Raw genomic sequence first — 27,997 nt, 5'->3', positions numbered from 1 at the left:
GGGCGCTGCCGCCGCCTCCTCTGCTGCGCGGGGGCGGCTCTCGCGAGAGGTGGCGGCGGTGCCGGGCCTGGCGGAGCGGCGGCGGGAGGCGGCCGCGCCGGAGTGGGTGAGTGCGGGCGGCCGGGGGCGGCCGGCGGGCCTTTGGCACACTTCAGCTCCCTTCAGCGCCCTTCAGCCGCGCATCCCGGGCCTCCCGCCGGCCGGGCCTGCGCCGGTTCCCCTGCTGCAGAGCCTTTAGGATCGGAAGGGGTCCCCGGAGATCCCCCGCTCCGAGGCGCGGCGGGGTCAGGCGGAGCAGGTGGCACCGGAGCGAGTCCAGGTGGGTTGGGAGTGTCCCCTGAGGAGGAGGCTCCGGGAGCTCCCCGTGTGCTGCCGAGTGCTGCGCTGTCCTCACCCCCAAAGCCAGATGTGCCTGCCCCGGCAGCTCCGTGTCATCCGCAGCTCGAATTCCTGGCTTTCGTCTTTATTGTTTCTTGGTGGCACCTGCAGTCGCTGGGAGGCCTGCTGGGAGACAGTGGTGTTGCTCAGGGCTGCCTGACAGTCGTCGTGTAATTCCTGAGCATTTAATCAATTTCACAATGGGCTCAGTCTCTTTATAATTTTTTTTCTCTATGTAACCATATTTTATTTGCAGAAAATATCAGCTGTTTATATGATGAATCTGTCATAGTACGATTACTTGTTGCAGTTGCCTGTCATTAGGGTGTTTTTTTTCTTTACGTTCACTGTTGCCTGTAGCTACCGTGTCTGCATCTTTTTCCTCCTTATCTCTGGTCCTATCCAGTGTGTCACTTTAGAACCCTTTTCTTTCAGAATTTGGATCGAGCTCCATCATAGACCTCTCTCAGGTTTGTTCCTGTCACTTGTCTGGCTTCTTTGTCCAAAGGAGTGGTTGAGGCTTGTGTCTTTTTGTCCTTTATTGTTGGCTGCTTCTTACAAATTTGAATACATGCTTAAAGTCTGGCTTCTCAGTAGCCTTTTGACTGTTGAAATGGTTCTCCTGACTTCTGTTTGCCTATATCCTTCACGAATCACTTTCAGTGATTCATTTAAAGAGTACTTAGCTCTGTTGTTGCTTCAGCTTTGTTGATCTTTTCCCTGGAAGATGCTTTCTTTCCCTCCTAGGTTTGCCAGAGAGGCCCAGTGTCCCAGAGAAACAATTCAAATTATCAACCTCACACTATTCAGTGTTTATAACCTGGTGGTGCACACTTGGTATCTTTTTTCTGAGCTAAACTCTGCATCATATGGTGTCAGCTACCTGGAATTCCTATAGCTTGAACAGAAGTACAGTCAAAAGGAACTGGATGGGGTTTTTTTTCCCTTTTTTTTATCCATTTTCCTGTAGTTAAGGAAGACTGTTGCACTGTGTCTGGCCAGTCTGTCTGTGTGTCTTGGACCGAGTCTCTTGCAAAACATCACAGAGATTCTATTTTCTTTTCCTATTAAAATCCAGATTACCAGAAGCCTTTGAGTATTACCCCTGGATCTGTACCATTTCTGTCTCCAAACCTCATCATGCATCCTGCCTGTGCTCATTGTTGCCCTCTGTGCAGATGGTGCTGTTTGAGGCTGCTCTGGGAAGTGTTTTCAGCACGTTTGTGTTTGTGTTTGTGTGTTAATGCCAGGGAACCCGGGGGTTAAGAAAGACAACAAGCTACAGCAGCTTTCACATCCCACACTGAATCCCTTCTTGAAACCCACTTTTCCTTTTAGGCACAATTGCATTTGAAAATGGTGAACAGCTGATGTGTGGATGACATTGTGTGTTAAATTAGTAACAGATGTCATCACTGTTGGGTTTTCTGTCACTTTGTTATAAACTGTGTGTTTTTGCAGCTTGTGTGCTTCAGGCTGGGGCTTTGTCCTGTATTCATACACAAAAATCAGAACCTCATTCTGTGCCAGTTCCTTTCAGCACAGCTTTCCTTCAGCATTAAGCATCCTTTGCTTAAATCTTGGCCTTGTGCTGCTGCTTATCAACGAAAGTATGTATCTCTTTCAGATATGCTAATTTAGGCTTCATTTCAGGTGTGAAAAACTGTGTATGTGAATTTTCTTTCTCACTGAGATGTGTTGTCACTGCTGGGTGCAGCCATGGGTACAGACCTTGCTTGTCCCTTCAGGAAAGGTGGTTTCTGCTCCAGTGCCAGGTGTGATAGAGCCCTGTGCCTTCCTGCTCTCTGTGTGTTGGAGGGCTGGGGGCAGTGGAAGGGAGTTGACTTCTCCCTTTTCCTGCTCTGAGAGCCACGATTCTGCTTTTGGAGGGAGAAGTTGCTCCCTCCACTGGGCTTTTGACAGGTGAAGCTGGGCAGGTTTCACACAATGAACCCAAGTAAGGAGGGGGAGCTGGGAGTCATCTGCCTAGTGCTTGTTAGGCTTCCAATGTCACATAGCTGTTTTATCATCGTGTTCCTTTAGGAGTTACAGAGTTAAAGCTTGCAGGCTAGTCACTAGATATCTGTTGTTTATGCTGCTGTAGATAGGAATACCATCGTTGTTTTTTTTTGTTTTCCCCACTTGCTCATTAAGAGGAGCTTCAATCCTGACCTGCTATGCTAATGTTGAGCCTGTGTTGCAAAGGATGTCTGAGCTGTGCTTTAATCAGTGCCAGTTTGATAATATTTTAGTGATGATAATTTATAAAGCTATTTTGTGTGGCTGAATTGTGACTGATGTCTGCACTAGTTTGCAAGAAACTCACTTGACAGGTATGGATTTCCATGGTATGTGGTGTTTGCATTATGAGCTTGTGTCCTTTGAACTGTATTTCTTAATTAGGATGTAATGTCACCATGCTTGCATTCCCAGTAAATCTGACTTGGAAGTTCCTTTTTGTTGTTGCTTTGATGACTAGAGGCAGTGCACAGCAGACTGTCACCCCTTACAGAAAGTCTAAATATTTAATCTGAGTCTTGCAGTTTATTTATCACAACTAATGCCAGGTTTTGTCCTTGCTGGTGACTTGTGTGTTGGAGCTTCCCCATTATCCTGGTCACCTTACCAGTGCATTTGGCTGAGGGAGCAGGTTAGAGCAGAGGAACTTCTGAAACCTGTCCTGCTTTTGGAAATGCTTCTAACCAAAGCTCAGAGCTGAGTAGATGCCTGAAGAAGTACGTGTTAGTTATTTGAATGTTGTCCTCAGTACTGACAGCAGGAGCCATCAGATCTTTGCTCTACCTGATGAGCTGGTGGCCAGAAGACATCTTGGCCCTCTGCCTCAAAATTGCAGGGTATTGTAATCATCTTTTTTAGTAAGACTCCAGATTTTTGCAGCCTACAGGTACTCTCAGCAATTACAGAGTGACTGGCTGGCTGGAAATGCCTTGATGTTGATTTTGATTAGCTTTGATTTCTTTCCTGAAAGATTTCCAGAGAGCATTTTCTACCCCCTGCTGGCCTGCAGTGCCTTGAAAAATGCAAGTTCTGCATTTCACAAAAGTGCATGTCCACTTCTGTCCAGCACCTGATGTTGTCCAAATCTTGCTTGATCCGCTCAGCAACCTTTGTGCATTCTGTTTTGTCATGGCACAGAACTGAACATGCTTTAACTATTATTTTAAGTAATCTGTTCAACATCTATCACAAATTGGTGTATGATACATCCTTTCATGAGCTCTTTAAGTAGTGCTGTAAACACATTAATTACTGTATTTTGCAGTGTCTGGGGTGGATCTACCATATTGACTTTTAACTTCTCAAATCCCCTGGGTCTTTTCAATTCCCTTGTATTTCAGTAGCCTACAACTTTCATAAATTAGTGATGATTCTGGCTTCAAGTTGATGTTAGCAAATCTGAAGTGTTCTAGCTGTGCTGAAAGCTTTGAAAATTAAAGTCTGCTTCCTGATTTCCTATTACTATCTCTGATGATTGTCTGGAGTATTTGCTTTCTGCAGAAGGGTATGAAATCATTCTTTACACCTGGAGAATTGCTAATTAGCTAATTAGAACATCAACCACTTTGGCCAATACACCAGTGTTGTGTGATCTGCTGAGGGTATTTGGATTTGATTCTTTATTTCATGTGCTCCCAGTGCCTTTTCACCTTCACCACTGTTTCAGGTGTGGTTCCTTCTTTTCATGGAAAGCTTGGAACAGTATTTGGGGCCAGGTACTCTTGCAGGGATTTTTGGTTTTGTTTTTTTTCTTGTCCACAAGGTCAGAATGTTCCTCAAAACATGTTTTGTTTATTGCCTGCAGTGTGGATCCATGCAAAAAACCCAAAAAACAAACCACAGCTGAAACATTCTTTCCTGCTGCAGGAAAAAGTGGGTTTGCAGAAGTGTTTAAAAATTAATCAGGATGACTGATTAGTTACTTCACAGAGTTTATACAGCATTTTCTAGTTGAAAAAGGAAACTATTTTCTACAGAGCAAAACAAAAGAGTTCTTTATTTATAGTCTTAGAGATTTGTTAAAACTTAAAATTAAATTGAGGAGTACATTTGTTTATAATTTGCACAAAAGCGCTATCAGCAGCGGTCAAGGAGAAAAAATTGGCTGCGCTACAGCAAATTGTTTTTTAGAGAATTGTTAATTGTTGAGATCCTGTGGAGTGGAGGAGGATGGAGGGAAGACTCTTCATAGCGTGACACCCTTGGAACTGAACGAGAAGTTTCCCTAGATGTAGCTTTGGACGTTTGGGATCATTTCCCCTCTTTCCATAGAGGGAAAATGCACCCTGACTCCGAGTTGGGTGCCAGCCTGGCACTTCATAGTGGCACTGCTGGGATTCCCCAGGAGCCGGGAGCTGGGAGAAGGGAATGCTGTTGTTCATGGGAAGCTGTTCCATGTCTTTGCTTGTGTCCTTCTGTGGCATCTATTGTTTGTAAGGGCTTAAGCGTGGAGCTGCAGAGCAAAGCACATGGAGGAGCTGATCCTACTCTGAACAGGCTTTTTCCTTGTGTGGACTTGCATCTTCCTGCTGAATTTTCATTGTAAGAAAGATGGGGAGAAGGCAGAGAGCATGAGACAATTTAAGGAAGTGGCTTTAAATTGGCCTTTCATCTGCACTTCTCATAAAAGCAGCTGCTTTTGCACATGTTTGGAGTAAAAAAACTAAATTCAAACATTGGCCTCTATGCAAAGAATCAGAACTGGGTGCTTCTTTGTTCTCAGGTGTGTACCTGAGAGGGTGAGGTGCCTATAAAGCTCTTAGATGGTTTAAAAGGGAAGAGAGGTTTTGTGGAATGAAACAAAAGCTTGTAAAGAAACGTGTGTGCTGCTTGAGCCCTGAGCTGCTGCAGTGCTTTAGCAGGGCCCAGCCAAGGTGGGAGCTGTGGTTGTGTCCCTGGGACCTTGCTGTGTCCCTGGGACCTTGCTGTGTCCCTGGGACCTTGCTGTGTCCCTGGGACCTTGCTGTGTCCCTGGGACCTTGCTGCTCCTGGCTCCCTTCCACACGCTCTTGTTGCCTGGAGCAGCAGGGCTCGCTGTGTACCTGGCTGGAGAGGCTCAGTCTAATGAACACACTTGGTTTCAATCAAATCAGGATACAAAATGTCTTTATTCTTCTATTGCTTGTGTGCATGGTTGGGAGCCACTGCTCCTGGATTGTGAAACCAGCCTTCCTTCCCCTGTCTCCTTATTAATACTGTTTCTGTTCTGACACAGGCTGTAGGTTTGTCCTTGTTTCTCCTGATAAATGTGTGTAGATCCTACAACCTTCTCTGTGTAATATCCTCACACATTGACTGTGCTTTGCTAACCTGACTTTCCAGGTAAAACACAATGAAATGCTTATCAGGGCTTCTTTTTTTTTTTTATGAGAAATTTGAGTGTTTCCTGTAATTTTAAATAAAACGCTATTTCCTTTTCCTGACTCTATATGGACATCTGACCATAGGGGTTTCCAATCAGAATGCATTTAATTATAGAAACTGTAGCAAGGAAAAGACCCAGCCCTGTGGTGGAGACTGCATACTTTGTATTAAACCTGTTTGCTTGGGTAAAACTGAACATGAAGGGAAAACTTGGATGCAAACAACGTTTTTAAGAAGTTTGCTCTCTTCTTCCCCTGTAATAAAAACTTTTGGGTCTAAATTTAGCTTGGAGAATCTAAATTTTCCAGGAGAGCTATTCCATGTTCTGTGACTTAAAGGACAGTTTATTTGAGAAGTGACTTTGTTTTAAAGAGGCCTCAATTACTTTGGGACCCACTTCCACATAGGATAAGTTTAATTGAATGTAATGCAAGTCTATTGAGGGTGAGGTGAAGTAGAGACACTATTTTTACAATATGTAGCTTAAAATTGTAAAGAAACATAATAGATTACCCATTACTTGGAAGCTTTATCTGTCTGCAATTCAATTTTTTTCCAGATGTTGTGCAGTCATCAGCTGCTCACTTGTGGCTGCTTTATGGTTTTTGTAACCAGGTCGTTGTGAATTACCCAGCTCTGTTGCCACAAGTGTCACTTAGAGGTATGATTGAACAGTAGTCTGGAGATTGGCTATCTGCTGGCAGTCACAGGGTGGTTTGATCTGGCAGAGAATTCTAAAGGGACTTGAACATAACATCAGATCCCACTTAAGGAAGGGTACTTATTATATCAATTTTTATTAAGTTTTTGTGACTTTTCTGCAAAAGTCAGTGAAACTGGACCACATTGAGTGTTTCTAAGGATTGCTGTTGATTCCATTTTGGTGTGAGGACTCAGATATAAATGTTAATTCTGTTTTCCTCTTGGTCAGCCATTCAAATTGTAAAACTGTTGGTCTCTGTTCTCCACTTGGGATCTTCCCTTGAATTAACTTTATACATTTGAAAGAAAATAATGATATGTTTGTCTTGTGTTTTATAACCAGTGATTTTTCTTTTTGGACCCAGTGAATTCAATTGTTTCAAAATTGAAGTTGCCTGCCAGCATTTATAAAACTATATTTCTTGTAACAAAATACTCTTTTTAGTGCAGGTATCAGCAAAATGTGTAAAATATTATTGTCATGCAATTTCTGCTTCAGTGTATCCTAATTTTCTGTAATCTGCATTTAAAAAATCTGAACCTAACAACACTAAATTCTGCATGTCTGACTTTTTTTTTCCTGTGTGGCATTACTTAAAGGTAAATACTGCTCTCTTAATGTAGGTTGTGAGTGCTGCATGTGTGCTTTTCAGAGCAGTAGTGTGAGGAAGCTGGCAGTGGAATGGCAGGACGGCCTCATCCTTATGACAGTAACTCCAGTGATCCAGAGAATTGGGATCGGAAATTGCATAATAGACCTCGTAAACTTTGTAAACATTCAAGGTAGGTGCTGTGTCCCATCTATTGCATCTCAAAAACCACACTGAAAGTCCATCCTAAAGGCTACTGTATCTGGTTGTGGCAAGTCCTGTCATAAACGTTGTAATTCTTCTTACAAGGAACGCTTGTTAATTATTTTTAAAGGTGTTTTCTGACCTGATTTGTCAGCTTCCCTAATCTGTGCTTAGATTTGTTTTGCCATGGGTTGCATTTTAACCATGAAAAAAAAAAAAAGCCAAAAAAACCCAAACAAAAAAAAAACCCAAATGCCTTGTGTGCATATCAAAACACCAGTTGAGTGATTAAATATATGAATTTTTTGGGGGTGCTTGATAGGAGCTGCATCCCCAAAATATGTGCAATTATCCATGGTGAGAGCTAATGGTTGCTTGCATGCCAGTATCACTCTCTGTAGCACTTTCTTTGTTAAGCTGTGTGTCATATCTTGCTTTTGCTTGCATCCCTCACAGTAAGAATGTTTTTTTTTTAAATGCTTCTTGATTTGACAAAATGATGAAATTAATTAGTGTTTTTCCAGCGTAGTGTTCAAAAATGAGCTAAGCAAAGCAGTTAGTCACCTTGCAAATGTATGAGAAGAAACATATTGCTGGAAAGATATTCAAGCATCCAAATAAGTGTGTATCTTTCAAGTACTTTGCCCTTTTGGAAGTGCTAAATATAACTGAAACATCTCTGTTAACAAGCTAAAATCGTTAGTTATTCAAGCTTTCCTACTGGCAAGATGCTAGGAAAAGAGCTAAGGAGCAAATTCAACTCATTTCACATTTTAGTTGTATAGATGCAGATAAACTAGACTCAAGTGTTGTCTGAAGTATTCTGTAGGCAATTAATATTGTGGGTTATTTTCCTGCCATTAATTCTTGAATGATTGTGAGAAATCCAAGAGGGCAGGACAAGAGACTGCAGCAGTAATTAAAAGGCTCACGGGGAGACGTGTAATTGGAGGCTGTGAATGATGGAGTGGTGAACGCAGACCCGAGGAGGGTGGCTGGTGCTGCTCAGGGTGGGTTTGTGGGGTGGAGCTTTGTACAGCTGAGGATTTTATTCAGGAGCTAGTGTCTGGTGATGCTGCTCCCTTTTTGGGGTTTCTGTGTCTGGTGATGCTGCTCCCTTTTTGGGGTGTCAGTGTCTGGTGATGCTGCTCCCTTTTTGGGATTTCTGTGTCTGGTGAATCTGCTCCCTTTTTGGGGTTTCTGTGTGTGGTGATGCTGCTCCCTTTTTGGGGTTTCTGTGTCTGGTGATGCTGCTCCCTTTTTGGGATTTCTGTGTCTGGTGATGCTGCTCCCTTTTTGGGGTTTCAGTGTGGCACAACCAGGGCTTTGGGTGGGAGTGAGGGCTGGGCAGTGCCCCTGACTGAGCCCAGTCCAGCTGGTTCAGGCCTGAACCTCCTGGGGATGTGGAATAAAACCTGAAACTGCTACGGGACAGAGCTCTCTGTGTGATGGAACTCAGGGTTTAACAGCAGGGAGCCAAGGACAGGGGCCTGGTTTGTCACCTGCCAAGGACAGGGGCCTGGTTTGTCACCTGCCAAGGACATGGCACTGCCACAGCAGGGAGAGCAGAGAGCACAAGTCTCCAGCAACATCATGTGGTCTAAAGGGCTTTTGGGTGGGCAGTGGAGTTACTGCAAGTCTGGTGTCAGCAGTTGAGCATTGCCTCTAATCAACATCTGCCCTGAAGGTTCAGAAGCTACCAAGTATCTTCAGAGACAGGGAACACCCAAAGGTTAAAGAATCTTGATCAGTCACAGAAATTACAGTGATGAGCTGTAGTCAGCGGGCAAGTTTGAAATAAAGTGTGGTAGCTGGAAGCCTCAGCTGGGTAAATCCAGCCCAGAGGAACAGGACACATGTCTGACCATGTGTGGTCTGGGGTGGATTATCTATTTTGGGGAAATGTCTCAATAAAAAGCTGTGCAGCTTTCTGCAAAGATTATTGATGTAGATAGGAGTTAACTCAAGGACATCCGTGGCCTGTGCTTTTCAGAAAAGCTGCTCTTGATCATTTCATGCAATCTGAATTCAAGGGTCACACATCAAAAGGTAGGAAATCTATGTCTCTAAGATAATTGCAGCTATTGGACATATTTCTGGCAAAACACAATTTGTTTCCAATGCTGAACAGCATTTTTATGGAAACTTGATGTGTATGCTAGGCATAAAGTACTCAAGCTAACATCTGATCATTTTAATTTTTTTCCCCAAATAAAGTGTTTTTGGAAATCCTTGAGAATGAGAATCTAAATAATAGTTTGATGTTGTAATAGAATAAGAGATAAATAAGGATAAGTATTTTGTTGCCTCATTCCTTTGAGATACTTGATTACTTCAGAGAATCTAATTATTGGGAAATGGTGTACTTTATTCAAAAGCCTGAACAAAATAATTGGATTTTGTGTGGCTAAATATAGATATATTACTATAGTTTCTGACTTAATTGACACTTTTTCCTCCAGACAAGTGAAAGTCTATGTGAAAAATACAGTGTGAGGGGGGAAAATGCATTTGGAAGCATAAGTTGTAATAATATAACTAGAACTGTTCTGTTAAAAGGTTTCCAGTATTCCAGTATTGTTTGTCTTACTCAAAATACACCTTGTTATCATCAAGAGAATACTTCTGGTTTGGAAAACATAATGGTGAAATAAGAGCTTTGTAATGAATAATCTCAACTGGGGAGTAATATAGGAGGTAGATGCTTAGCTTGTCACTTCTTGGTGCTTTGGAGTGTTTAATCCTCCTGCCTTAACATTCTTAAAATAGCTTAGATAATTTTCTTGACTCATAGAAAACGTAATCTGGGCTGTGAGCAGCTCTGTGTGTAGTGCTTGTGTGGCAGCAGGGAAAGCCACGGGTCTGTCTGGGGCTGAGGACAGGGGACAGAAGTGTCCAAAGGGGAATGGATTGAATCCTCGTACAGGCCAGCATTACACCCTGCTCTTTCTAGCTTGGTGAGTGTCCACTTTATCAACCTGCCAACATGTCCTGTTGTTTTCTCTCCTCCTGTTCCTTACTTGTTCTGAGATGGGCAATGGGATGGATAGCTCAGAAGGGAGAGATGTGGAAAATAAGGACTAAAAATATAATGCATATGATCCCTGCTGTAAATCTGCAGGGCCTGTCAGGATGAATTTATATGGTGTTAAAGATGACTAAATAATCATACAAACAGCCTTGTTTGTCTAAGCTATTACAGAAAATTCTTGCAGATGCTTTTTATTTAAGTACCTGAATAAGATTAAAGAAGATGTTCAGGATCCATATGTTGAATTAATAGTGGTGAAGGTTTAAATAAATGGTCTCTGAATTCATATTTTCATTATTAGCTATTGCTGGTCTGTACTTCTTTTTCAATTTTTCATCAGTTATTAGTTTCCCACATGTAATTTCACTATAGTGTTGGAGTTTTTGTTGTTGTTGGAAGACTTTAATTCTAATTCTCTTGCAGTGAGTGCATTTTCTAGAGTTGTGGTGAAAAACCTTTGGCTTAAATTTGTCTCTTCCTTAAGATTTGTCCTGGATTTAATTTTCTAAATCTGCTTCTGGTTTAGTCCCTTTTGACAGTTTCTTATTTGTTCATTTTATTTAGATATTATTAGATCTTGCCTGCACTGCTGCATTTATGAACAAAATGTGACTCTGCTTTGATTCTGTTGCCATGACTCTGAAAATCTTCAATTGCTTTTTAAATCTTGTCCATAGATGAGAGGTTATTGTGCAGATGCTAAATGCTGAGATTTTTGTTCCCCCAATATTATTTTTTGCCTGCTGGGAGGATGCATACATGGGTTGTGAATGGAAGTGCCATGTGTCTCAGCATTTTGTAAAGTACGTGAGGCATCCCCAGAAGAGTCCCTTTCTCATCTGTGGAAGGATATCAGAATGTATAATCCGTTTTCCACTGTGGGACAGGTTTTATTTCTCTTCCTGTGATTTCCTGAAGATTTTCTGCAGTTGAACATTTTGCAGCATGGGGCAGGCCTGCACAAGGTCTGGCATGAAAATAATGAGGCCTGATTTGCCTTGGGCTCAGGTCATAGTGTGCATCACCTGCTTCTGGTTCTCTGCAAACATGCCTGCTCCTGATTGCAGCCTGACACTGGCAGGTCCAAATCGCCTCATCCGGGCTCTGTAGGCACCAGGATGGAAAGCCCTCGGGAAAATGAGGTGGGCTGGGAAGAGCTGGGCTTGGAATCCAGAAAAATGGGCTGCACTCAGTGGTAACTTCTGAAAAACACCAATCTGTTCATCTGTTGTAAGGTACCCAATGTATAGTGAATGATCTTAGAGTTGTGAGGACTTCTTATTTCCTTTTTGACATCCTTCAGGTCTGCAGTGGCAGCTTGCTGACAGTGCTGAGAAGGGAAACTTAGCAACTTCCTGGGCAAAGGCACGCACTAAATCCTCCTGAACTTCTTCAATGCCCAAATTGCCTTTCCCAAACGTTATCAGATATTATTTGTGGTGGACTTGGGCACATTTCATTAGGACACAAAGCACTTTCCAGGTGGTTATGCTCAGAACTAAAATTTTTTTATGGACAGCTCTTCATTGTTTGTACCTTTAATCTCTGAGAATGGAAACTGTAATGGCCACATAGAGTTTGTGTTTGGTTCTGGTTCTTTTGAATTTGGATTTCTGAAGCTATTTTTTAATAAATAGAGATCCTTTCCAGTTCTAAGGAAGATAATAATACTCTGAATTTCTTAGTCTGATTTTCATTTAACTTCCATGTTGAAAATGGAGCAGAAATTGATATATAAATAAAGGCAACCAGCGTTCTTTTATGAAGGTCTTGTGTTTGGTAGAAGTCATAAGGTGTGAATGTGTTCCCTCCTAAAGGTTAAGTCCTTGCTGCTTTAAGAAATCCCTTTGGCAACTGAACACTCCACTCATGAGATCCTTTCCTGAAATGGAACTGCATTACTAAGAAGTACATTACTCATGGTTGAGAACCCACTGAAGACCAGAATTATGTGAATATTAAAGAATTTTGAGGGTGGAAAGTGTTGACAGAGTTTCTGCTTCGAGCTGAAGTAAGATCCTGTGGCAGCCCCCAAATGAAGCAGTGAGAATTCTTTCTGAGGGCTTCCTTCCATGGAGCTCCAAGTCAAATGTGGCTCCTGGACTGTGTCTGTAGGATTTTTATGGGTGCCTGTCCTGTCGAGAGGTGGTTTTGTGGGATTTGGGAGCCAATCCATCCAGGGCATGTTCTTTCTACTTGATGTAGGAGTAAAGAAGAAAACACATCCTAATTCTGCTGTGGAGAAGAGATGCCATGTAGGGAGCCAGGGTACTTTCTCTTGCTGTTGGGGGGGCTGCTCTATGAGGCAAAAAATGCTGGAGAGGTTTTTTTCCAGCATCCTTTCCATGCAGTTTATTGTAGCCATGTCTGCCTTGGCTTATACTGAAAGAGGAAGGAAAGGCTTACAAGGCTGATGGTTATTCTTCCCCCTGGGCATGGGGAGGGTGCTTGTGTGAACCATCACAAGACCCCAAAACCAGGAGAAAATTCACTGGTTTGGGTAACTGAAATTGTATGAGCAGAAATCTTCCTTCCATGTGTAAAGAGCTGACTGTTCAGCCTGGAATGCTGATATTCTCCTGCCTTTCTAATCACAAGTCTCTTGTTTTTCCTACCGACTTCCCTCTTTATTACAGCAGTCATCTGCTGAACAATCCTCCTCATTTCTCCAGCTTGCATCATGTTTTAATCTCCACCCTACAACATCTTTCTTGACTGTTATTTATTGCAGGACTTTTAAGCTATTCCTCTGGTGTATTGTGACTCCTTAAAACAGCCTGCAGACACTCTAAAGAGAATAATTTAAATAAAGCTGTCTCATAGCGCCTAGTTATCCTCCCGCCAAAAAATCTTTAATACACGAGTCGCTCAGATTTTCTGATTCGCTTTGTTGCTTTTTGTGCTGAGTGGGCTCGCCTCGATGACCCATTGGTGTGAAAATGCACAGTGATTTCTGATCGGTAAATGTGCTGATGAATGTAATTATATACTAACGATGTTTATTGCAAAGAATATTGCTGGAAAAGGGGTGCTCGTAGGAGCGTCCTCAAGAGGCTTATGAACTCGGTGCCGGGTGAAGTCCCTGGAAGCATTAACCGCGGCGGGTTTGGGGGGGCAGAGGTGCCGGGGGGGGAGCGGTGCCGGAGGGAGCGGTGCCCGGGTGCCCGGTGGAGCGGTGCCGGGGGGAGCTGTGCCCGTGCCCGAGGGGGAGCGGTGCCAGAGGGAGCGGTGCCCAGGTGCCGGGGGGAGCGGGGCGGGGGGGGGCGGTGCCCGGGCCCGGGGGGGAGCGGTGCCGGAGGGGGCGGTGCCCAGGTGCCGGGGGGAGCGGTGCCGGGGGGAGCGGTGCCGGGGGGAGCGGTGCCCGTGCCCGTGCGGGCGGCGGCAGGACCCAGCCCGGCTGCGCCGCTGCCTCCTGCCCGTCAGCGGCTGCGGGTCACACGTCAGCCGAGCTCCGCGCACGGCTGAGTCAGGCTCTGCCCAGAATCCCGGCTCTGCCCGCGCTCCATGGGCTGCACGCTCGCTTATCCTGCCGGGGAAGGTGATGGAGGGAAAAGTGAGGCTCGCTGACGGTACCGCGGACTGCTGAAGAAGTGATGGAAATATCAAATATGCCGAACTTAACAAGTAATGCCAAAGGATGCTGATCTGGCTTTCAAAGCTGCCTTTTTGGGAGGAACAGAATTCCTTTGTGCTCTGATCCCGAAATTGTTCCCGTGCTTCTGTGTTTCCTCCCTGATAGACACGAGAGGAAGGTGCGTATTTGTTATGGGGAATAACGTGTGGGCATTATTGAGGAGAAGGAGGAAAAGGCAGGGTACTGTCCTTTGTGTGCACAGGTCAATTGAAATGTCTGCTGACAAAGAGCAGGCTCGAGGGGGAGGAAGAGGGGCATAAGCGCTGTCGTTGTGTAAGTCCTGGCAGGATGAGCAGAAGGGATTTCTTCTAAAGCCTCAGAGCATGGCAGCTGTAACTTAGTGTATAGATAAAGCTCTATAGCCTGGTTCTACAAGTGTTCATTATGGGAATCACCCTAGCAAAGGGTGGATCTAAGTTTATATTTTAGGGAGAGTTAATACAAGTTTTAGAAGATAACAGGGGGTGAGAAGGGTAAAAATCTTGGTTAATTTTCCACCGCTGTGTCCTTTTCATTTATTTAAGGCGTCAGGGTGGGTTTGAGAGTAATAAGTATATTGGTTAAGCACCATAATTCTGTGTAGACAAGAGCTGGTTTTATAAACAAGTATATTTATTGGCAGGATTCGGTAGGATGCACATGGAGTTTTTATGTTGGAATACATGCTAATTGTTTTGGCAGCAGAATTAATTCGGTCTAATTACTTCTTTTAATAATTAGTAATACATTCAAAGCAATCTGTTGTTATGTATAAAGACAAACTGAAGCTCTCCTTCCACAGATGACTCCAAAGCATCATTAAATTGAAGAGCATTTACATTTTTTAAAAACAGCTCTTCCCTTAACTACAAAAATAGGAAGCCTTACCAGTATGACAAGTTGCCATTTTGATGGTACTTTTTTTTTCCCTCCTTCAGATCATATTAAATAGATTTGCTTAAATAAAACCTTGAGCTTATTTGGTTTTCTTCATGAGGCAACTGTTTTTAAAAAAAATGCCTCATTCCTTTACAAAGACAGAGCTTCCTTGATCCCTGTCTGAGGGGGGAATATAATGACTGACTTAAAGTTCTTGAATGGGTGTAGTGCACATGTTCGTTTGGAGCCACGGAAAAATCAGTATTGAATTTGTGAATATTGCCAAAGCACATGAATATTCATGAGGTTGCTCGGTTGTTTTGGTTTGGGTTTGTTTATTTGGGGGGGAAGTGTGTTTCTTTTTTCCTCTGTAGGAAAGTAATTGATAAAGCAAGATATTCTCCCCTTTCATGAACTTTTGGGTACTAGGTGATCTTACATACAGGGGGCTTTTTCCAGCTTTAGTGAATGAAAGGATGAGGGTTTAAAATGGTGTTTTCTTTGTTCTTTTTCCTCTCATACGCTTTTAAATTAAATGCAGAGTGTCATTCAGCAGGTAGGAGAAAATTCTGCTTATGGGTTGGTGCTTATGGCTTCCATAGCCAGGAGTACAGCTGGTGGTCATCAGCCGAGGAATCCCCTGGAAGCTGACTTTGCAAACACTTCTTTTCAGGGTGAGATGGTCATTGGAGCTTCAGAGCTCTTCCTTGGAGGCTTGAAGTAAGGCTCTGTGCGGGCTCCACTGGGTGCTGTGGCTGAGATTTTGGGTGAATGCAGCGTGGCAGCCGTGGCTTCCTGGCACTTGCAGTGTTTCACTGCTGTTGGAGGAAGGAGTCCTGGTGGTGTGTCTGGTCTCTGTGGTGCTTCTGTGGACCACAGGAGTTCCTGTTGGCCTGTTCTTCAAACGGGGCAGCTCTGCTTTGGTCAGTCCTGTGTCCACTGGTGCAGATTGGTAGGAAGCTGCAACATCATGGCTGTGGAGCTCCCCAGTGAATGCCAATTTGTCTTGCCTTTGTCACTGGGGCCAGGTTTGTAGTCAGTCTTGCTTGTGAGCAGTGAAGGCTTTGTGCATTCCCTGCAGAAACAACCTCCTGGCCCCACTGGCTTTATTAGAGGGGGAAAAGAGGATGTGTGACCAAGTCCTTCTATCAAATAAATCAAAATTACTTGGTAGTTCTGATGTCTTCCTTTTCCTTTGAACACTTGCAACCTCTTCTAAAGCCTCGTTTCAGGAAAATGAAAGTCACAGGTCTTCTTTCATACATCCTGGCCACAAATGAGCTCCTTTTTCAGAGTAACATAGAGCAGCTCAAGGACACAACTTTCCTGGTCAGGTATCACAGGGTAAAGCCAATGCCTGTCTCTTCTGACATGCTAAGCTCCACCTCTGTCTTTTCTCTTCCTTCAGATTTAAACTCACGTTCCTTTGCTTGTTCATTGTAGTGCAAAGTTGTATTTAAGGGGTAGCATTGATCCAAGTGCTCATGCTGTTGAACACATGGAACTTCAAGTTTGTCAAGTATTTATCCAACTGATCAAAGAACTGTTTTTTGTGAACTGTGACTCAACAGTGATGAGATTTAAGATTGACATTTTAAATTGCTGTTACTAAGATGAATGAAGATTCATGATTCAGCCAGAGCTTTCTCAAGCTTTCTCAAAAATCTTGCAATTTTGGCTTGCATCTTGTGACTAATAGGTGATGTGTGGGTCTCACAGTTAGCATTAATCTGTACATTAAAGGAGGAAAGTACAGCATAGGAGCAAGCAAATGCAAGTGCTGTGGCCAGCTGCAATTTGAACAGCCCTTTGAAATTATTTACTAATCTGTCTGTTTCAGAAGCAGGTGATTTGCTATTCAAGGATCGTGTCCTCCTCCAGCTGGCAGCCTCTGCCTCTCGCAGTGCAGAGTGCTGAGCTGAATTGATGGCCCAGGCTCCGCAGGGATGGCCGTGCAGGAGCAGGATAGATGATCCCTGAGCCTGCCCCTCTCCTCCAGCCTTGCTGGCTGTGGGCACCGAGGCAGAAGGAGCCCAGTTGCCACTGAGGGAGGTACAGCCATGCCTGCCACGGCCCTTCCTTGGGGCAGGGCTCAGGAGGAAGCGTGGTGCCAGCTGAGTCAGTGCCGCTTCCTGCAGCACCTGTTCTTATCGGCTTCTGGGAAGAGATTATTAGCTAGGGTTTGCCCTGCTTCACTGGCAACTCTGAATCACTGCTTGGAGGGTAATGTGGCTTTAGATGGTTTTCTGGATTAAGAATCACATTTTAATTGCCTTCTCTGTTAAAGGGGAATTCGTGTGTGCTCTGCCAGGATGTGTGATAAGCCTGCATCCCATTACAGTGGTTCAGTTTCATTTTCTAGCGTGTTTCCCTTATTTAAAGCAAATAGAGCTCTTCAGTTCCTGAGAAACAGTGAGTCATGCATTTTGATACTATAAAATGTGACACCTGCAAAACTCTGTTTTCTCACAGCATGGTTGGAAATGTTATCAGGTCTAGGATCAAAGCTGTGCTTCAACAGAGGCCCGATCACATGAGGCTTTATTGGGATTTGCAGAGATGTTTTGTCACCAGTCTGCTATGTAGGTGTTTGAGTACTCCACACTTACCCCCTTTTGTGGTACCCTTGATTATACCATCACAGATGAGATACAAAGCTTCTTTTTAAAAAAAAATAAATAAAATCACCATTTTTTGGAAGTTCAGCTGTAGTACTAACGAATATTGTCATGTTTAAACTGGGGCTAGACTTTGGTCTTGAATTTGAGACGGTAATCCATGTTTCTAATAATTTATGAGCATATTTTGTATCTATTTAGATAGTTATATTATGTAGTTATATATTTGTCTCAAAGGAAAGGTGCAAAGGTTTTCCTAAATTGTTGATGTTGTTTTTGTGGGTTTTTTTTTTTTTTTGGAAGTTTGCAGATCTCACTCATGCAAACTTTTGCACATTTCTCTTTCAAAATAAAGAATTTACCTTTCTCTAATAGGTGAAACAAGTAAGGAGACATGTTAGCCATGCTGAAATGTTATAAATCTTAATACCTTCAGAACTGCATTGGAACTACATCCTCAGGAAATTTCCTTTTAATGGAAGTGCTTGGATTATTATTCTTGCACTGTAAAACTGAAGCAAAGCTTGCAGTTCTTTTCCCTGATTCAATAGACCTTTGGCTGACTCCACATCCCAAAGATGCATTTCTTACTGCAGCATATTTTAGGCTTGGCAGGAAACAGGATTGCAGTAGATTCCCTCTGCACCAAACTTGTGCTTTGTCGACAGGGAATCCTGCCCTCATTCAGAGAAGCTCGTGTGCCTTAGTGAGAGGTACATTTCTGACTTCTTGCTTTGTGCTAAACACTCATCTGTCACAGCCTTTTTGTTCTGTTCACCTAAACTCCTCTTCTTATCAATCACTGAAACCTGAAACTGCAACATCTCATGCCAGTGGAAAGTCTTTATTATTTTTTTTTTGTCATTATTTTTAAGCAACAGAAAAAGAGGGTGCTGCTCAATCTGCTTGTCCAGTGAATGCTTTTATATTTGTTGTGCTTGTCTTAGCCAGGCCATCATTCTTCCCTGTCTGTGTTCTCCTACAGCATTCCTGCAGTCATGATTTCAGGTCTCTTGGTGGGAGTTATGGGATCTGCTGGCTGCAAGCAAGCGGGGCATTGAGGTTCCTCTGGGAAATCACAGCTCTGCTTTGTCTGTCAGACCTTGTAGCTGTGCAGGTGTCTGTCTGGGTTATCCACTACCTGGGGCTTTGGGAATTCCTTCAGTTAAACCCATAAATAAGGAGTGTTGTCATGCCCATACTTGAAAGCCAAACAGCAAAGGAACTGCTTTAGGAATTCTGGTGGGGTGCAAGGACACAGACATGTCTGTGCTGTCCAGACATAAATTTGTCTCTTTTTTAAACAGTATAAATAGAAGATATAAGGATTTTTGGTAAATTCAGCAGCTGTTACAAGTTGATTTTTAATTTTTAGATAATTTCTGAGAGTTGTAGATCTCAAAACTGACTAGTTTTGTTGGTTGTAATTTAATAATTGCAAAATGTAATTCATAAATTGAGTAATGTAACTTAGTCACAGTCTAAAGCATCTTAAACTATTATATTAAATTTGCTGGTTTGGAACAAACACCCTACTTGTTACTGACAGTCTGGTAAGTCGTGGCTTTGGTAGTATAGTTCATGTTTGCTGCCTGGGTTGTGGTGGCTTACTATTGTTCTTTGTAAGAATAAGTGAAAATTTAAAACAGAATGTGCAGAAACAAACTCTTGGCTGGTGTGTCTTGATGTATCCCCTCATTTCAGACTGACTACCTTGGCAAAGGGCAGCTGCAGGAGAAGTGTGAAGCCAGCCTGTGGTCTGAGAAGGTTTTGCCAAAATAGATTGCATTGGAGAGAAAAAAAAATGACCCCTAACTTCTAATTTAATTTAACAGTAAATTTAACATTTAATTTAACAGTAAGAATCAAACAGAAATACTCATTTGTATTTGACCTACCCGTTCTGGAAGGGATTTGTGTGGATGCATCTTCAGAGGCAGGCTCAGCTGATCAGGTGCTGTCTGTGAATCACACAGCAGCAAACAGGTAATTCCTGCTGTCTGCTTCATGTTCCGAGTTAATTGTTTGTAAATACAAACATGAGTACAGCTGAGGAAATGGAGCTGGATAATCCTAATCTTGGAAACATGTCCATGGACTGTTGAATGTCTTGAAAATGTAGGTGTGTGATGTCTTTGAGATTTTGAAATGCTGAACATATCGCTTGTTTCTGTTTTCAGCACCTCATCCCGTGTTGCTAAAGGAATAGACTACACCAAAATGAGCCTCCATGGTGCGAGTGGTGGACACGAGAGATCGAGGGACAGGCGCAGGTCCAGTGACAGATCTCGTGACTCATCCCACGAAAGAGCAGAGTCTCAGCTCACTCCGTGCATCAGGAATGTCACTTCACCCACAAGGCAGTATCATTCTGGTGTGTGCAGATCTCTGCCATTTCAGGATTAAAATTCCCTAAATCTGAGTACTGTTTTGGCAAAGGAATACAAGAAAAAGTGTTACTAGTAGAGGGCACAACATACAGATTTCTTATGTGTGCCCTGGTCTGGGTATTCCCTTCTTTGATAGGCTGTAGCTCATTTTTCAGTCTGCAGTGTGTTTTCCTACATGATGCTCTTTATTTAGTTCAGTCACAAGAACAATCTAATTTTTCTAAGGCAGTGGACTGAACACTTCCCCTTTACTGTGTAGGGTCTAGGTGTTTGGAAATAGAGGAAACAGGGTTTTTTTTTTAAGTGACAAACCATGGCTTGTTTCTTTGAACTATAGCACCAACTGTGATGCAATAGCTTCTCTATCATGTTGAGTTCCTTTTTCAGTACTAGAGCAGTAAATTTTCTTTGTAAAGCCTTTTGGGGAAGGTGAGGTGGGTTTGATGTCTAGGTAATGCAAACTTCAGAATCTCATAAAACGGGAAGTTATTTTTGAAGGTGTCTTTAACCAGAATAGATTTAACCAAAATAATTTGTACTTAACTTCTGAAATCGATGTGTTTTGTGCCTGGAAAGACACAAACCGTAGAGAACTCCCATAAATCTTTAATTTCATTTCCTGTTTCTGCTCCTTGCACCTTGTTGCCACTAAAGATCGGGAGAAGGATCACAGTTCGTCTCGGCCCAGCAGCCCCCGGCCCCAGAAGACGTCCCCCAATGGTTCAGTTGTCAGCATGGGCACCAGCAGCAGGAACAGCAGCCAGTCCAGCTCAGATGGCAGCTGCAAGGCTGGTGGGGAAATGGTGTTTGTGTATGAAAATGGCAAAGAGGGAGCTCGGAACGTCAGAACTTCTGAGCGAGTAACGCTCATCGTGGACAACACCAGATTTGTTGTAGATCCTTCCATCTTCACTGCACAACCTAACACGATGTTGGGCAGGTTTGTATCTTTTGTTTTGGGTTTTGGTTTTTTTCCCTTAGTCCCCAGCTGTTATAGAGAACCATAAGTCCTTTGTGGATATTTAACTGTTTAAATAGCTCTTGGACTCATATTGCTGCAGCTGGTCTTGCTATTGTTTAATATTACCAACTTTCAAATGTCTTTAAGTAAAAATCAAATGCAAGTTCTCTGGTTTTGGCAGGGAAGCCAAGAGATGTCTGTTACCTAGAGATGACAGCTGATAAATAAATTACCATTTCATGATGTTCCCATTTCTTTCTGCCTTCCTGGACATTGCTTCTGTGTTCGGTCTGCCTCGTTCTTCCTCGTTTTTAAAGCTTCATAAAACAAAAGCTTCATAAAGTTTCATAAAACAAAGTGGCACAGTGAGTGTAGACAGTCTCTTTCAAAACAGCAAGCAGGAAAATCTTGAAGGAATTTGTTTTGCTTAGTGGGCCTACCCTGACAGTGTTCAAGCTCAGCCCATTTATCTTCTGAAATGTCAGATAATCAGTGTAACAGCCCTGAGCCGCTCAGCAGAGAGGCTGAATGCTCAAAATGATCAACACTTGAATGCAAGTCCACAATATGAGTGTAGTGTTTTCTGTAGAAACTACCATGAGCACCATATTTAACACGTTTGCATGGTGGGAAAAGATTCAGTACTTGACTTGCTGCAGTTCTGGTTGGTTTTTCCTTGTCCAAATACAGAGGGCACCACTTAAAACCTTCCATCAATAAAAGGAGAGAAGGGTTTGTCTGTGTTGCTTTGGATTTGGCTTTTTCATTAAAATACAGCTATTTCTCAGCACACAAGGATATAATCATATTCAAAATACACGTATAGAAATCTCTTTGCCACTGTACAGGTAATAAATGTGATTAAACAATTTCTGCTCTGTTTAAATCACTGCAGTGTGGGATAAATAGTACCTTGGATTCCCATTTTGTGAAAAGTTGGGTGAGTCACAGGGAAGGAAAGAAATACTTCTCTGTCTAAACTGTCAAAGGAAATAAATGGAAGTAAGAACCAATAGAATTAAATAATTGATTTAAAGAACTTGGGTATTATACAATACATGCATGCATGTAAATATCCAGACAGACTGGAAGTGTATCAGCTGAGATAAAGCCTAGGAAATAGTTTCCTTTCCCATGCCCAGCCTCAGAGTAAGTGGTGCTGCCTAATGCACTGGGTTTTTTGTGCATGTATGATGCTGAGTTATTCTCCCTTCGGGATTGGTTCAAGGAACAAGCTTATTTTATCTTCTGCTAATTGAAAAGTAGGTTAATAAAGATACGGAAATACTGCTCTAACACGCAGGTTATTTATAAAGCCACTTTCCCTCAATGTCAGTCTGCAGGGCACTAAGCAGGGACAGCTTGGGAGGTAAAAGTAACTATAATAAGAATGTATTATTTGCCTTAAGCCTGTATCCTGTTAGACTGCCTTTTTCTAAATATTGTTTCTTGAAGAGTGGTCAGAAAAGACACGTCAGATCATGAAGTGAAAATCGTGATTCCAGCTGAACAGAATGCACTGCTGTCCCCCTGCAGTTTCCATGCAATTCCTGGCATTCTGTTTTTCTTATTTACAAACAAGAAAACCGCAGTAAGGGATTCTAACCCAAACTACTTTCATTCTTGAGCAGGATGTTTGGATCAGGCAGAGAACACAACTTTACACGGCCCAATGAAAAAGGAGAGTATGAAGTTGCTGAAGGAATTGGTTCCACTGTGTTTCGTGCTATTCTGGTGAGTTTTCAGGGGCAAATGCTGTTAGGACAAGCACTGTTAAGAAGTGAAACTTCCTGGTTTGACCCAACTTGCATATTCAGATTTTGTGGATGGCATAGATACTGCTCTTTATATTGTTTAATAGAGGGGGGAACCCCCTTTTCCTGGACATGAACACGTGACAGCTGGGGAGAGAGAAAGTACACATGAAAGAAATCAAAAATTACTGCTGCCAGCAACCAGTTCACCTTCTCCTATGCATTTAGTTCACCAAATTCAGGTATATTCTGTCCTTCTAGAGCTGAAATCAGGTGAAACAGAATACTGGGAGTGAACTTCCCACAGCTGAGAGGAGTAAAGCAGACTTCAGTCTGAGATGGAAATGGCCCCTTATTTAATATCCATACAAGAAAGTAGAGCTGCTGGACTGCTTTGTCAGCAGCCTTGGAATGGGAAGAGCTCAGTGAAGTCCAGATGAAAGACAGCAAAACTATTAGTATGAATAGTTGTCACTTAAATAACAATTTTAACCAGAACCAGCAGCTCTGAAAACTGATAAAGCTGAGGACAGGAAGATTCACAAAGTTTAACATTTGTCTTACATTTTGGGGGGTTTCTTTGTGGAGAAGGTATGATGAATGAAATGATGAAGTGTTTCTGTTGGTGGGTGTTGTGCACTATGTTTCTTCTCGGTGCATCCTGCAGGATTACTACAAGACTGGGGTGATACGCTGTCCTGATGGGATATCTATTCCTGAGCTGAGAGAAGCATGTGACTATCTCTGTATCTCCTTTGAGTATAGTACCATAAAATGCAGAGATCTGAGTAAGTACAGAGCTTATTGAAATAATTTGAATTATACAAATCGACTTCAGTGCGTGTGTGTTAATTCCAAGTCATGTCCTTTATTGAGATAAAGAAGATGGCTGGCGCTACATGAATAAAATCCATCCCTTTTTATCTCTTATGTAATAAAGCCCTAAAACCAATGGCTTTATGTTCTTTGCAAAATAACGACTGATATTTCAGCATCTGATTCTGTGCTGTGGTCACCCTGTGGAACACTTAGCTCTGTGATTGCATTTGCAGTACAGATACAGCAGCATTCAGTGGTAGCTGATTTTGCAGAGGACAGGGAGGATAATTTTTTCAGCTCCTCACTTAGGAGAATGAAGCTGTGTCCCTGGTGGCAGCAGCACGGCTTTGCTGGTGGAGTGGGCAGCTCCAGGCTTCCCAGCACGTGCTGTTCTCTCCTGCTCCTTCAGCCCTGAGCACAGCCCAAGCCTTGGCCTGTGCCTCTGGTGCTGTGCTCTCCGTGTGTGCAGTGGGATTATTCCCATGGCATTCCTGCTGGGAACGCTGTGCAGGACACCTGGGCCTTCCCCAGCAGGGCCACAGCCCGAGCTCCCTCTCCTTACAGGGATTTAGCAGCTCCTGCCATGAGGGCTTTGAGAAGCTTTGGTTTTAAGCTGCTGCTTATGAAACGTGGGTTGTGTGCTCTGCTCTCCCAGCAACTGGCTTAAATGGTGTTTCTTTTAGGAAAAGCAAGAGCAGCCTTGCACAATTACTGAGTGTTTAGTGGTAGTAAAGTGCAGAGGAGCTCTCAAAGTCACTCCCCTGTCTGCCCAACGCTATGTTCACATCTGCAGCACAGGCTGGTGGATACTCAAATGAGGTCTGAACTTACGTAAGCTCATAGACTAAGTGTCTTTACACTTGTCTGCATTAATACTACAAGATAAACACATCTACTCCTTCTTATTGCTGCTTTCATCTCTTTACCAAGCTCTCAAATGTGCCTGTGCTTAAAATTTTCTTCTAGGTGCTCTGATGCATGAATTGTCAAACGATGGTGCTCGTAAGCAATTTGAGTTTTACCTGGAAGAAATGATTCTGCCATTAATGGTAGCCAGTGCCCAAAGTGGGGAGAGGGAGTGCCACATCGTTGTGCTGACAGATGATGATGTTGTTGACTGGGATGAAGAGTATCCCCCCCAGATGGGAGAGGAGTATTCACAAAGTGAGTTTATCCTCATTGTTCCCACCAAGCCACATGGTGGTAGAGGTGGCAGTGCATGTGCTGATTTAAAGTTTTTGTACTGAAATACAACAGAAAAAAATGTACAGAAACCTCTTACTTTGGGTAGCTCTGCTTAGTATTTTGTTTCACAGAAGCAAATGCTGCTTGTTATGTTCAAATGTAATTAGAAAGAGAAGCTAATTTTTATTATTAAGGTGTTGTCAGCCAGTGAGGGGGAAGAAAATACTTCTTCAGAAAGAGCTTGAGGACAGAAATGGGTAGGAGTCATGTTTACTGTGGGAGAACAACTAGAGGTTTTTTTTGAGGAAAAAAAAAAGCAAGTGTTACTATTTTTGGAGTATTACAGTTGCGTGGATGATGAGTTCAAGCACCTGTAAATGGACTGCACAAGATGTGCACCCAACCCATTCCCCTGTATCTTCAGCTGTTTTTCTCTGGAGTTCTCCAGTTTCTCCCTCTCTTCTGAAATACAAATATTGGACTAAAGCAAAACAGTGGAAAAGATAAACTTTCTTTAGGCTAGTAGGTTAATATTTAAATACTAGGATTTTTTTTCTCATTAAAATGTATTTTTAGTTATTTACAGCACAAAGTTGTACAGATTCTTCAAATACATTGAAAATAGAGACGTGGCCAAATCAGTTCTGAAGGAAAGAGGGCTCAAGAAGATCCGACTGGGCATCGAAGGTAAGGGAAGCATGGCTTGTACTCTCCCTCCTTGGCCTTCAGGGTCTGCTGCACTTCTCTGCTTTATGGTTTTCTCTGTAGCTGGAGAGCCAAGGGGTTGGTGTTGTCTTTCCTGCTGAGGCTGGGTGACATTCCAGAGGGGAAATGGTACCCAGCAAGCAACAGGCCCAGCTAGAAAACCTGATTATGGGCTCCAGGCTGGTGTCCAAGCTGTGTCTGGCTGCTGGGCTCTCTGCAGACAGGTGCCTTTTTTCTGCTGCCTTCATGACTTGCATCTCATGCCCTTTGCCCTTTAGTTTGCACACAAAATCTTCTCTGGGCTTTGTTTGAAGTAACAATGCGTTTGTACAGCTTCGGGATATTGTGTTCTTGGGCTGGTGTCCTTTCCAGGGTGTGAAATGAAAAATGTCCTGTTAAGTGGCAGGCAAACATTTTCTTTCAGGAAGTACAAAACTATCCAGTGGATGAGTGAAGTGCAAAGAAATACTGATCTAGTTAAACATCATGTAAGTTAGGAGGCTGCTCTGTAAAATCTCACTGAGTAATCCGATTTTTATCATGAATGTAAGAACCGGGTTTCTTTGCATTACATTTTTCTTTTGATTGTTGACCCAGATATTTTAGAATCTAGCCTTTATAATTAGCAGGATTTCTATCATTCACTCACCAAGTTGTCATAGTTACGTTTGTAATTTGCCAAGAAAAAGCAAATGCTTTTAACTCTAAAATAACTAATTTCAGCTGAACAAGGTGGGAGTCTTTTAGCTAAACAAGAACTAGCCCTGCCTTTAATGCTGGCTAATAGCAGATTATTTCTGCTGGCATTTCTTGGTTTGACAGGGAAGAGCTGTGGCAGCGAGCTGTGCTGCTGGTGCCCTGTAGGAATGTGTAAAATGGACATTATTGTTGGGCACAGGGGAGAGGCGACTTCAACACAGCAGAACCACCTGTGCTGGCAGTGCCAGGGGGGCTGTGCTGTGTCCAGTGGGGCTGAGGGGGCTGGGATCTGCGGGGCTGGGATCTGCAGGGCTGGGATCTGCAGGGCTGGGATCTGTGGGGCTGGGCTTTCTAGGGCTGGGCTTTCTAGGGCTGGGATCTGCAGGGCTGGGCTTTCTAGGGCTGGGATCTGCGGGGCTGGGATCTGCGGGGCTGGGCTCTGCAGGGCTGCGCTTTCTAGGGCTGGGCTTTCTAGGGCTGGGCTTTCTAGGGCTGGGCTTTCTAGGGCTGGGCTTTCTAGGGCTGGGATCTGCGGGGCTGGGCTCTGCAGGGCTGGGCTTTCTAGGGCTGGGCTCTGTATAGTCAGTGCTGAGGGGGGCTGTGCTCTGTAGGGCAGGGCTGATGGGGCTGTGTGTGCTCTGTGGGGCTGTGTGTGCTCTGTGAGGCTGTGTGTGCTCTGGGGCTGTGTGTGCTCTGTGAGGCTGTGTGTGCTCTGGGGCTGTGTGTGCTCTGTGAGGCTGTGTGTGCTCTGGGGCTGTGTGTGCTCTGTGGGGCTGTGTGTGCTCTGTGGGGCTGTGTGTGCTCTGGGGCTGTGTGTGCTCTGTGGGGCTGTGTGTGCTCTGTGGGGCTGTGTGTGCTCTGTGAGGCTGTGTGTGCTCTCTGCAGTCAGGGATGATGGTGCTGTGCTCTGTAGGGCAGGGCTGATGGGCTGTGCTCTGTGCTGACGGGGCTGTGCTCCTGCCCTGGCCAGGCTACCCCACGTACAAGGAGAAGGTGAAGAAGCGGCCGGGCGGGAGGCCGGAGGTGATCTATAACTACGTGCAGCGGCCGTTCATCCGCATGTCCTGGGAGAAGGAGGAGGGCAAGAGCCGGCACGTCGACTTCCAGTGCGTCAAGAGCAAATCCATCACCAACCTGGCGGCGGCGGCCGCCGACATCCCGCAGGACCAGCTGGTGGTGCTGCACCCCACGCCGCAGGTGGACGAGCTGGACATCCTGCCCATGCAGGCCGGGCCCGGCAGCAGCGAGCTGGAGGCCGAGGGCCAGAACCCCCCGCTCTGAGCGCGCTGCCCCGCACAAGCATGCTCCCTGCAGTGCCCTGCCCGCCGTGCCGCAATGCCCCGCGTCTCTCCCCGCTCCGCCGCTCTCCGGGATGCGGCGGGGCCCCGCGGCTGCTCGGGGAGGAGCGGGCTCCGGCGCTGGGCTCGCTGTCTGTGTTTGCCCGTGGGTTTGTGACCTTGGTGACTCGTGAGCTGGCCTGGCCCCGCCGCCGGGGCACGGGCAGCACAGTGGGAATTGATAGTAGCACTTTACAAATGGTTGAGAAATGGAATTTGAAGCCATTTTTTATAAATGTATTGCACAATACTAACAAAAGTGCTTCTATCAAAGGTATTAACTGTACATAGTTTTGCTCTGAATAGATTGACCCTTTTAAAGTTATTGTATATGGTTGAGCACAAAACTACTTACTCTTGGGTTTTTGGATTGAGGACGTGATTCAATGACCCGTGCAACATCTTGTCCGAGTTCTTCAGTGAATTTTTTCACTCGTTTGCAGCGTGAGCCATGTTCAAAAATTGTGAACAACGGACAGGGGCTTTATCTTAAATTTTGCCTTACCTTAAGCTGTTCACAAATATTTATTTAATACATTTTTCATAAGTGTCATGAGATAGGAAAATGCAAATGGTTCATTCTTCATTTATTAATGATTGTAAACAGGTTTTTCATGCAAATAAAGTTTCCATTATTTTAATGGCCTTGAATTATCTGTGAATTATAAATTTGGCAAGTAGCTGCTTTTTCTTTCCTCAGGGGAAGGATGGTTAATATTAAGTGAAAAACAAGTATTTCGTAAAGATAAT

At 43.8% G+C, this 27,997-nt stretch overlaps 1 protein-coding gene across 9 annotated transcripts; it reads left to right on the top strand.

Annotated features, from left to right (window-relative positions):
• The first annotated feature begins 43 nt into the window (after positions 1–43).
• Positions 44–27,888, top strand: BTBD10 (BTB domain containing 10). Of its 9 annotated transcripts, none has more exons than XM_088057478.1 (9): positions 117–319; positions 7,087–7,245; positions 19,578–19,771; positions 20,442–20,727; positions 22,380–22,482; positions 23,170–23,290; positions 24,288–24,485; positions 25,083–25,193; positions 26,881–27,888. In XM_088057478.1, exons 2-9 carry the CDS (start codon positions 7,145–7,147, stop codon positions 27,189–27,191), a joined length of 1,425 nt encoding a protein of 474 aa, XP_087913604.1. In that variant the 5' UTR covers positions 117–319; positions 7,087–7,144; the 3' UTR covers positions 27,192–27,888. The 9 variants fall into 9 exon arrangements, with proteins under 9 accessions (XP_014115689.1, XP_087913604.1, XP_014115688.1 ...); XM_088057479.1 differs by lacking the exon at positions 117–319 and adding an exon at positions 833–848; XM_005531570.3 differs by lacking the exon at positions 117–319 and adding an exon at positions 6,307–6,421.
• Positions 27,889–27,997: the final 109 nt, after the last annotated feature.

This window comes from Pseudopodoces humilis, chromosome 7 (assembly GCF_049639895.1).
Source record: "Pseudopodoces humilis isolate 2021_Gansu_Grassland_sample_001 chromosome 7, ASM4963989v1, whole genome shotgun sequence".
Lineage (NCBI taxonomy): Eukaryota > Metazoa > Chordata > Aves > Passeriformes > Paridae > Pseudopodoces > Pseudopodoces humilis.
The sequence above is the reverse complement of the archived record's forward strand: the minus strand, read 5'-3'. Positions and strand labels throughout refer to the sequence as shown.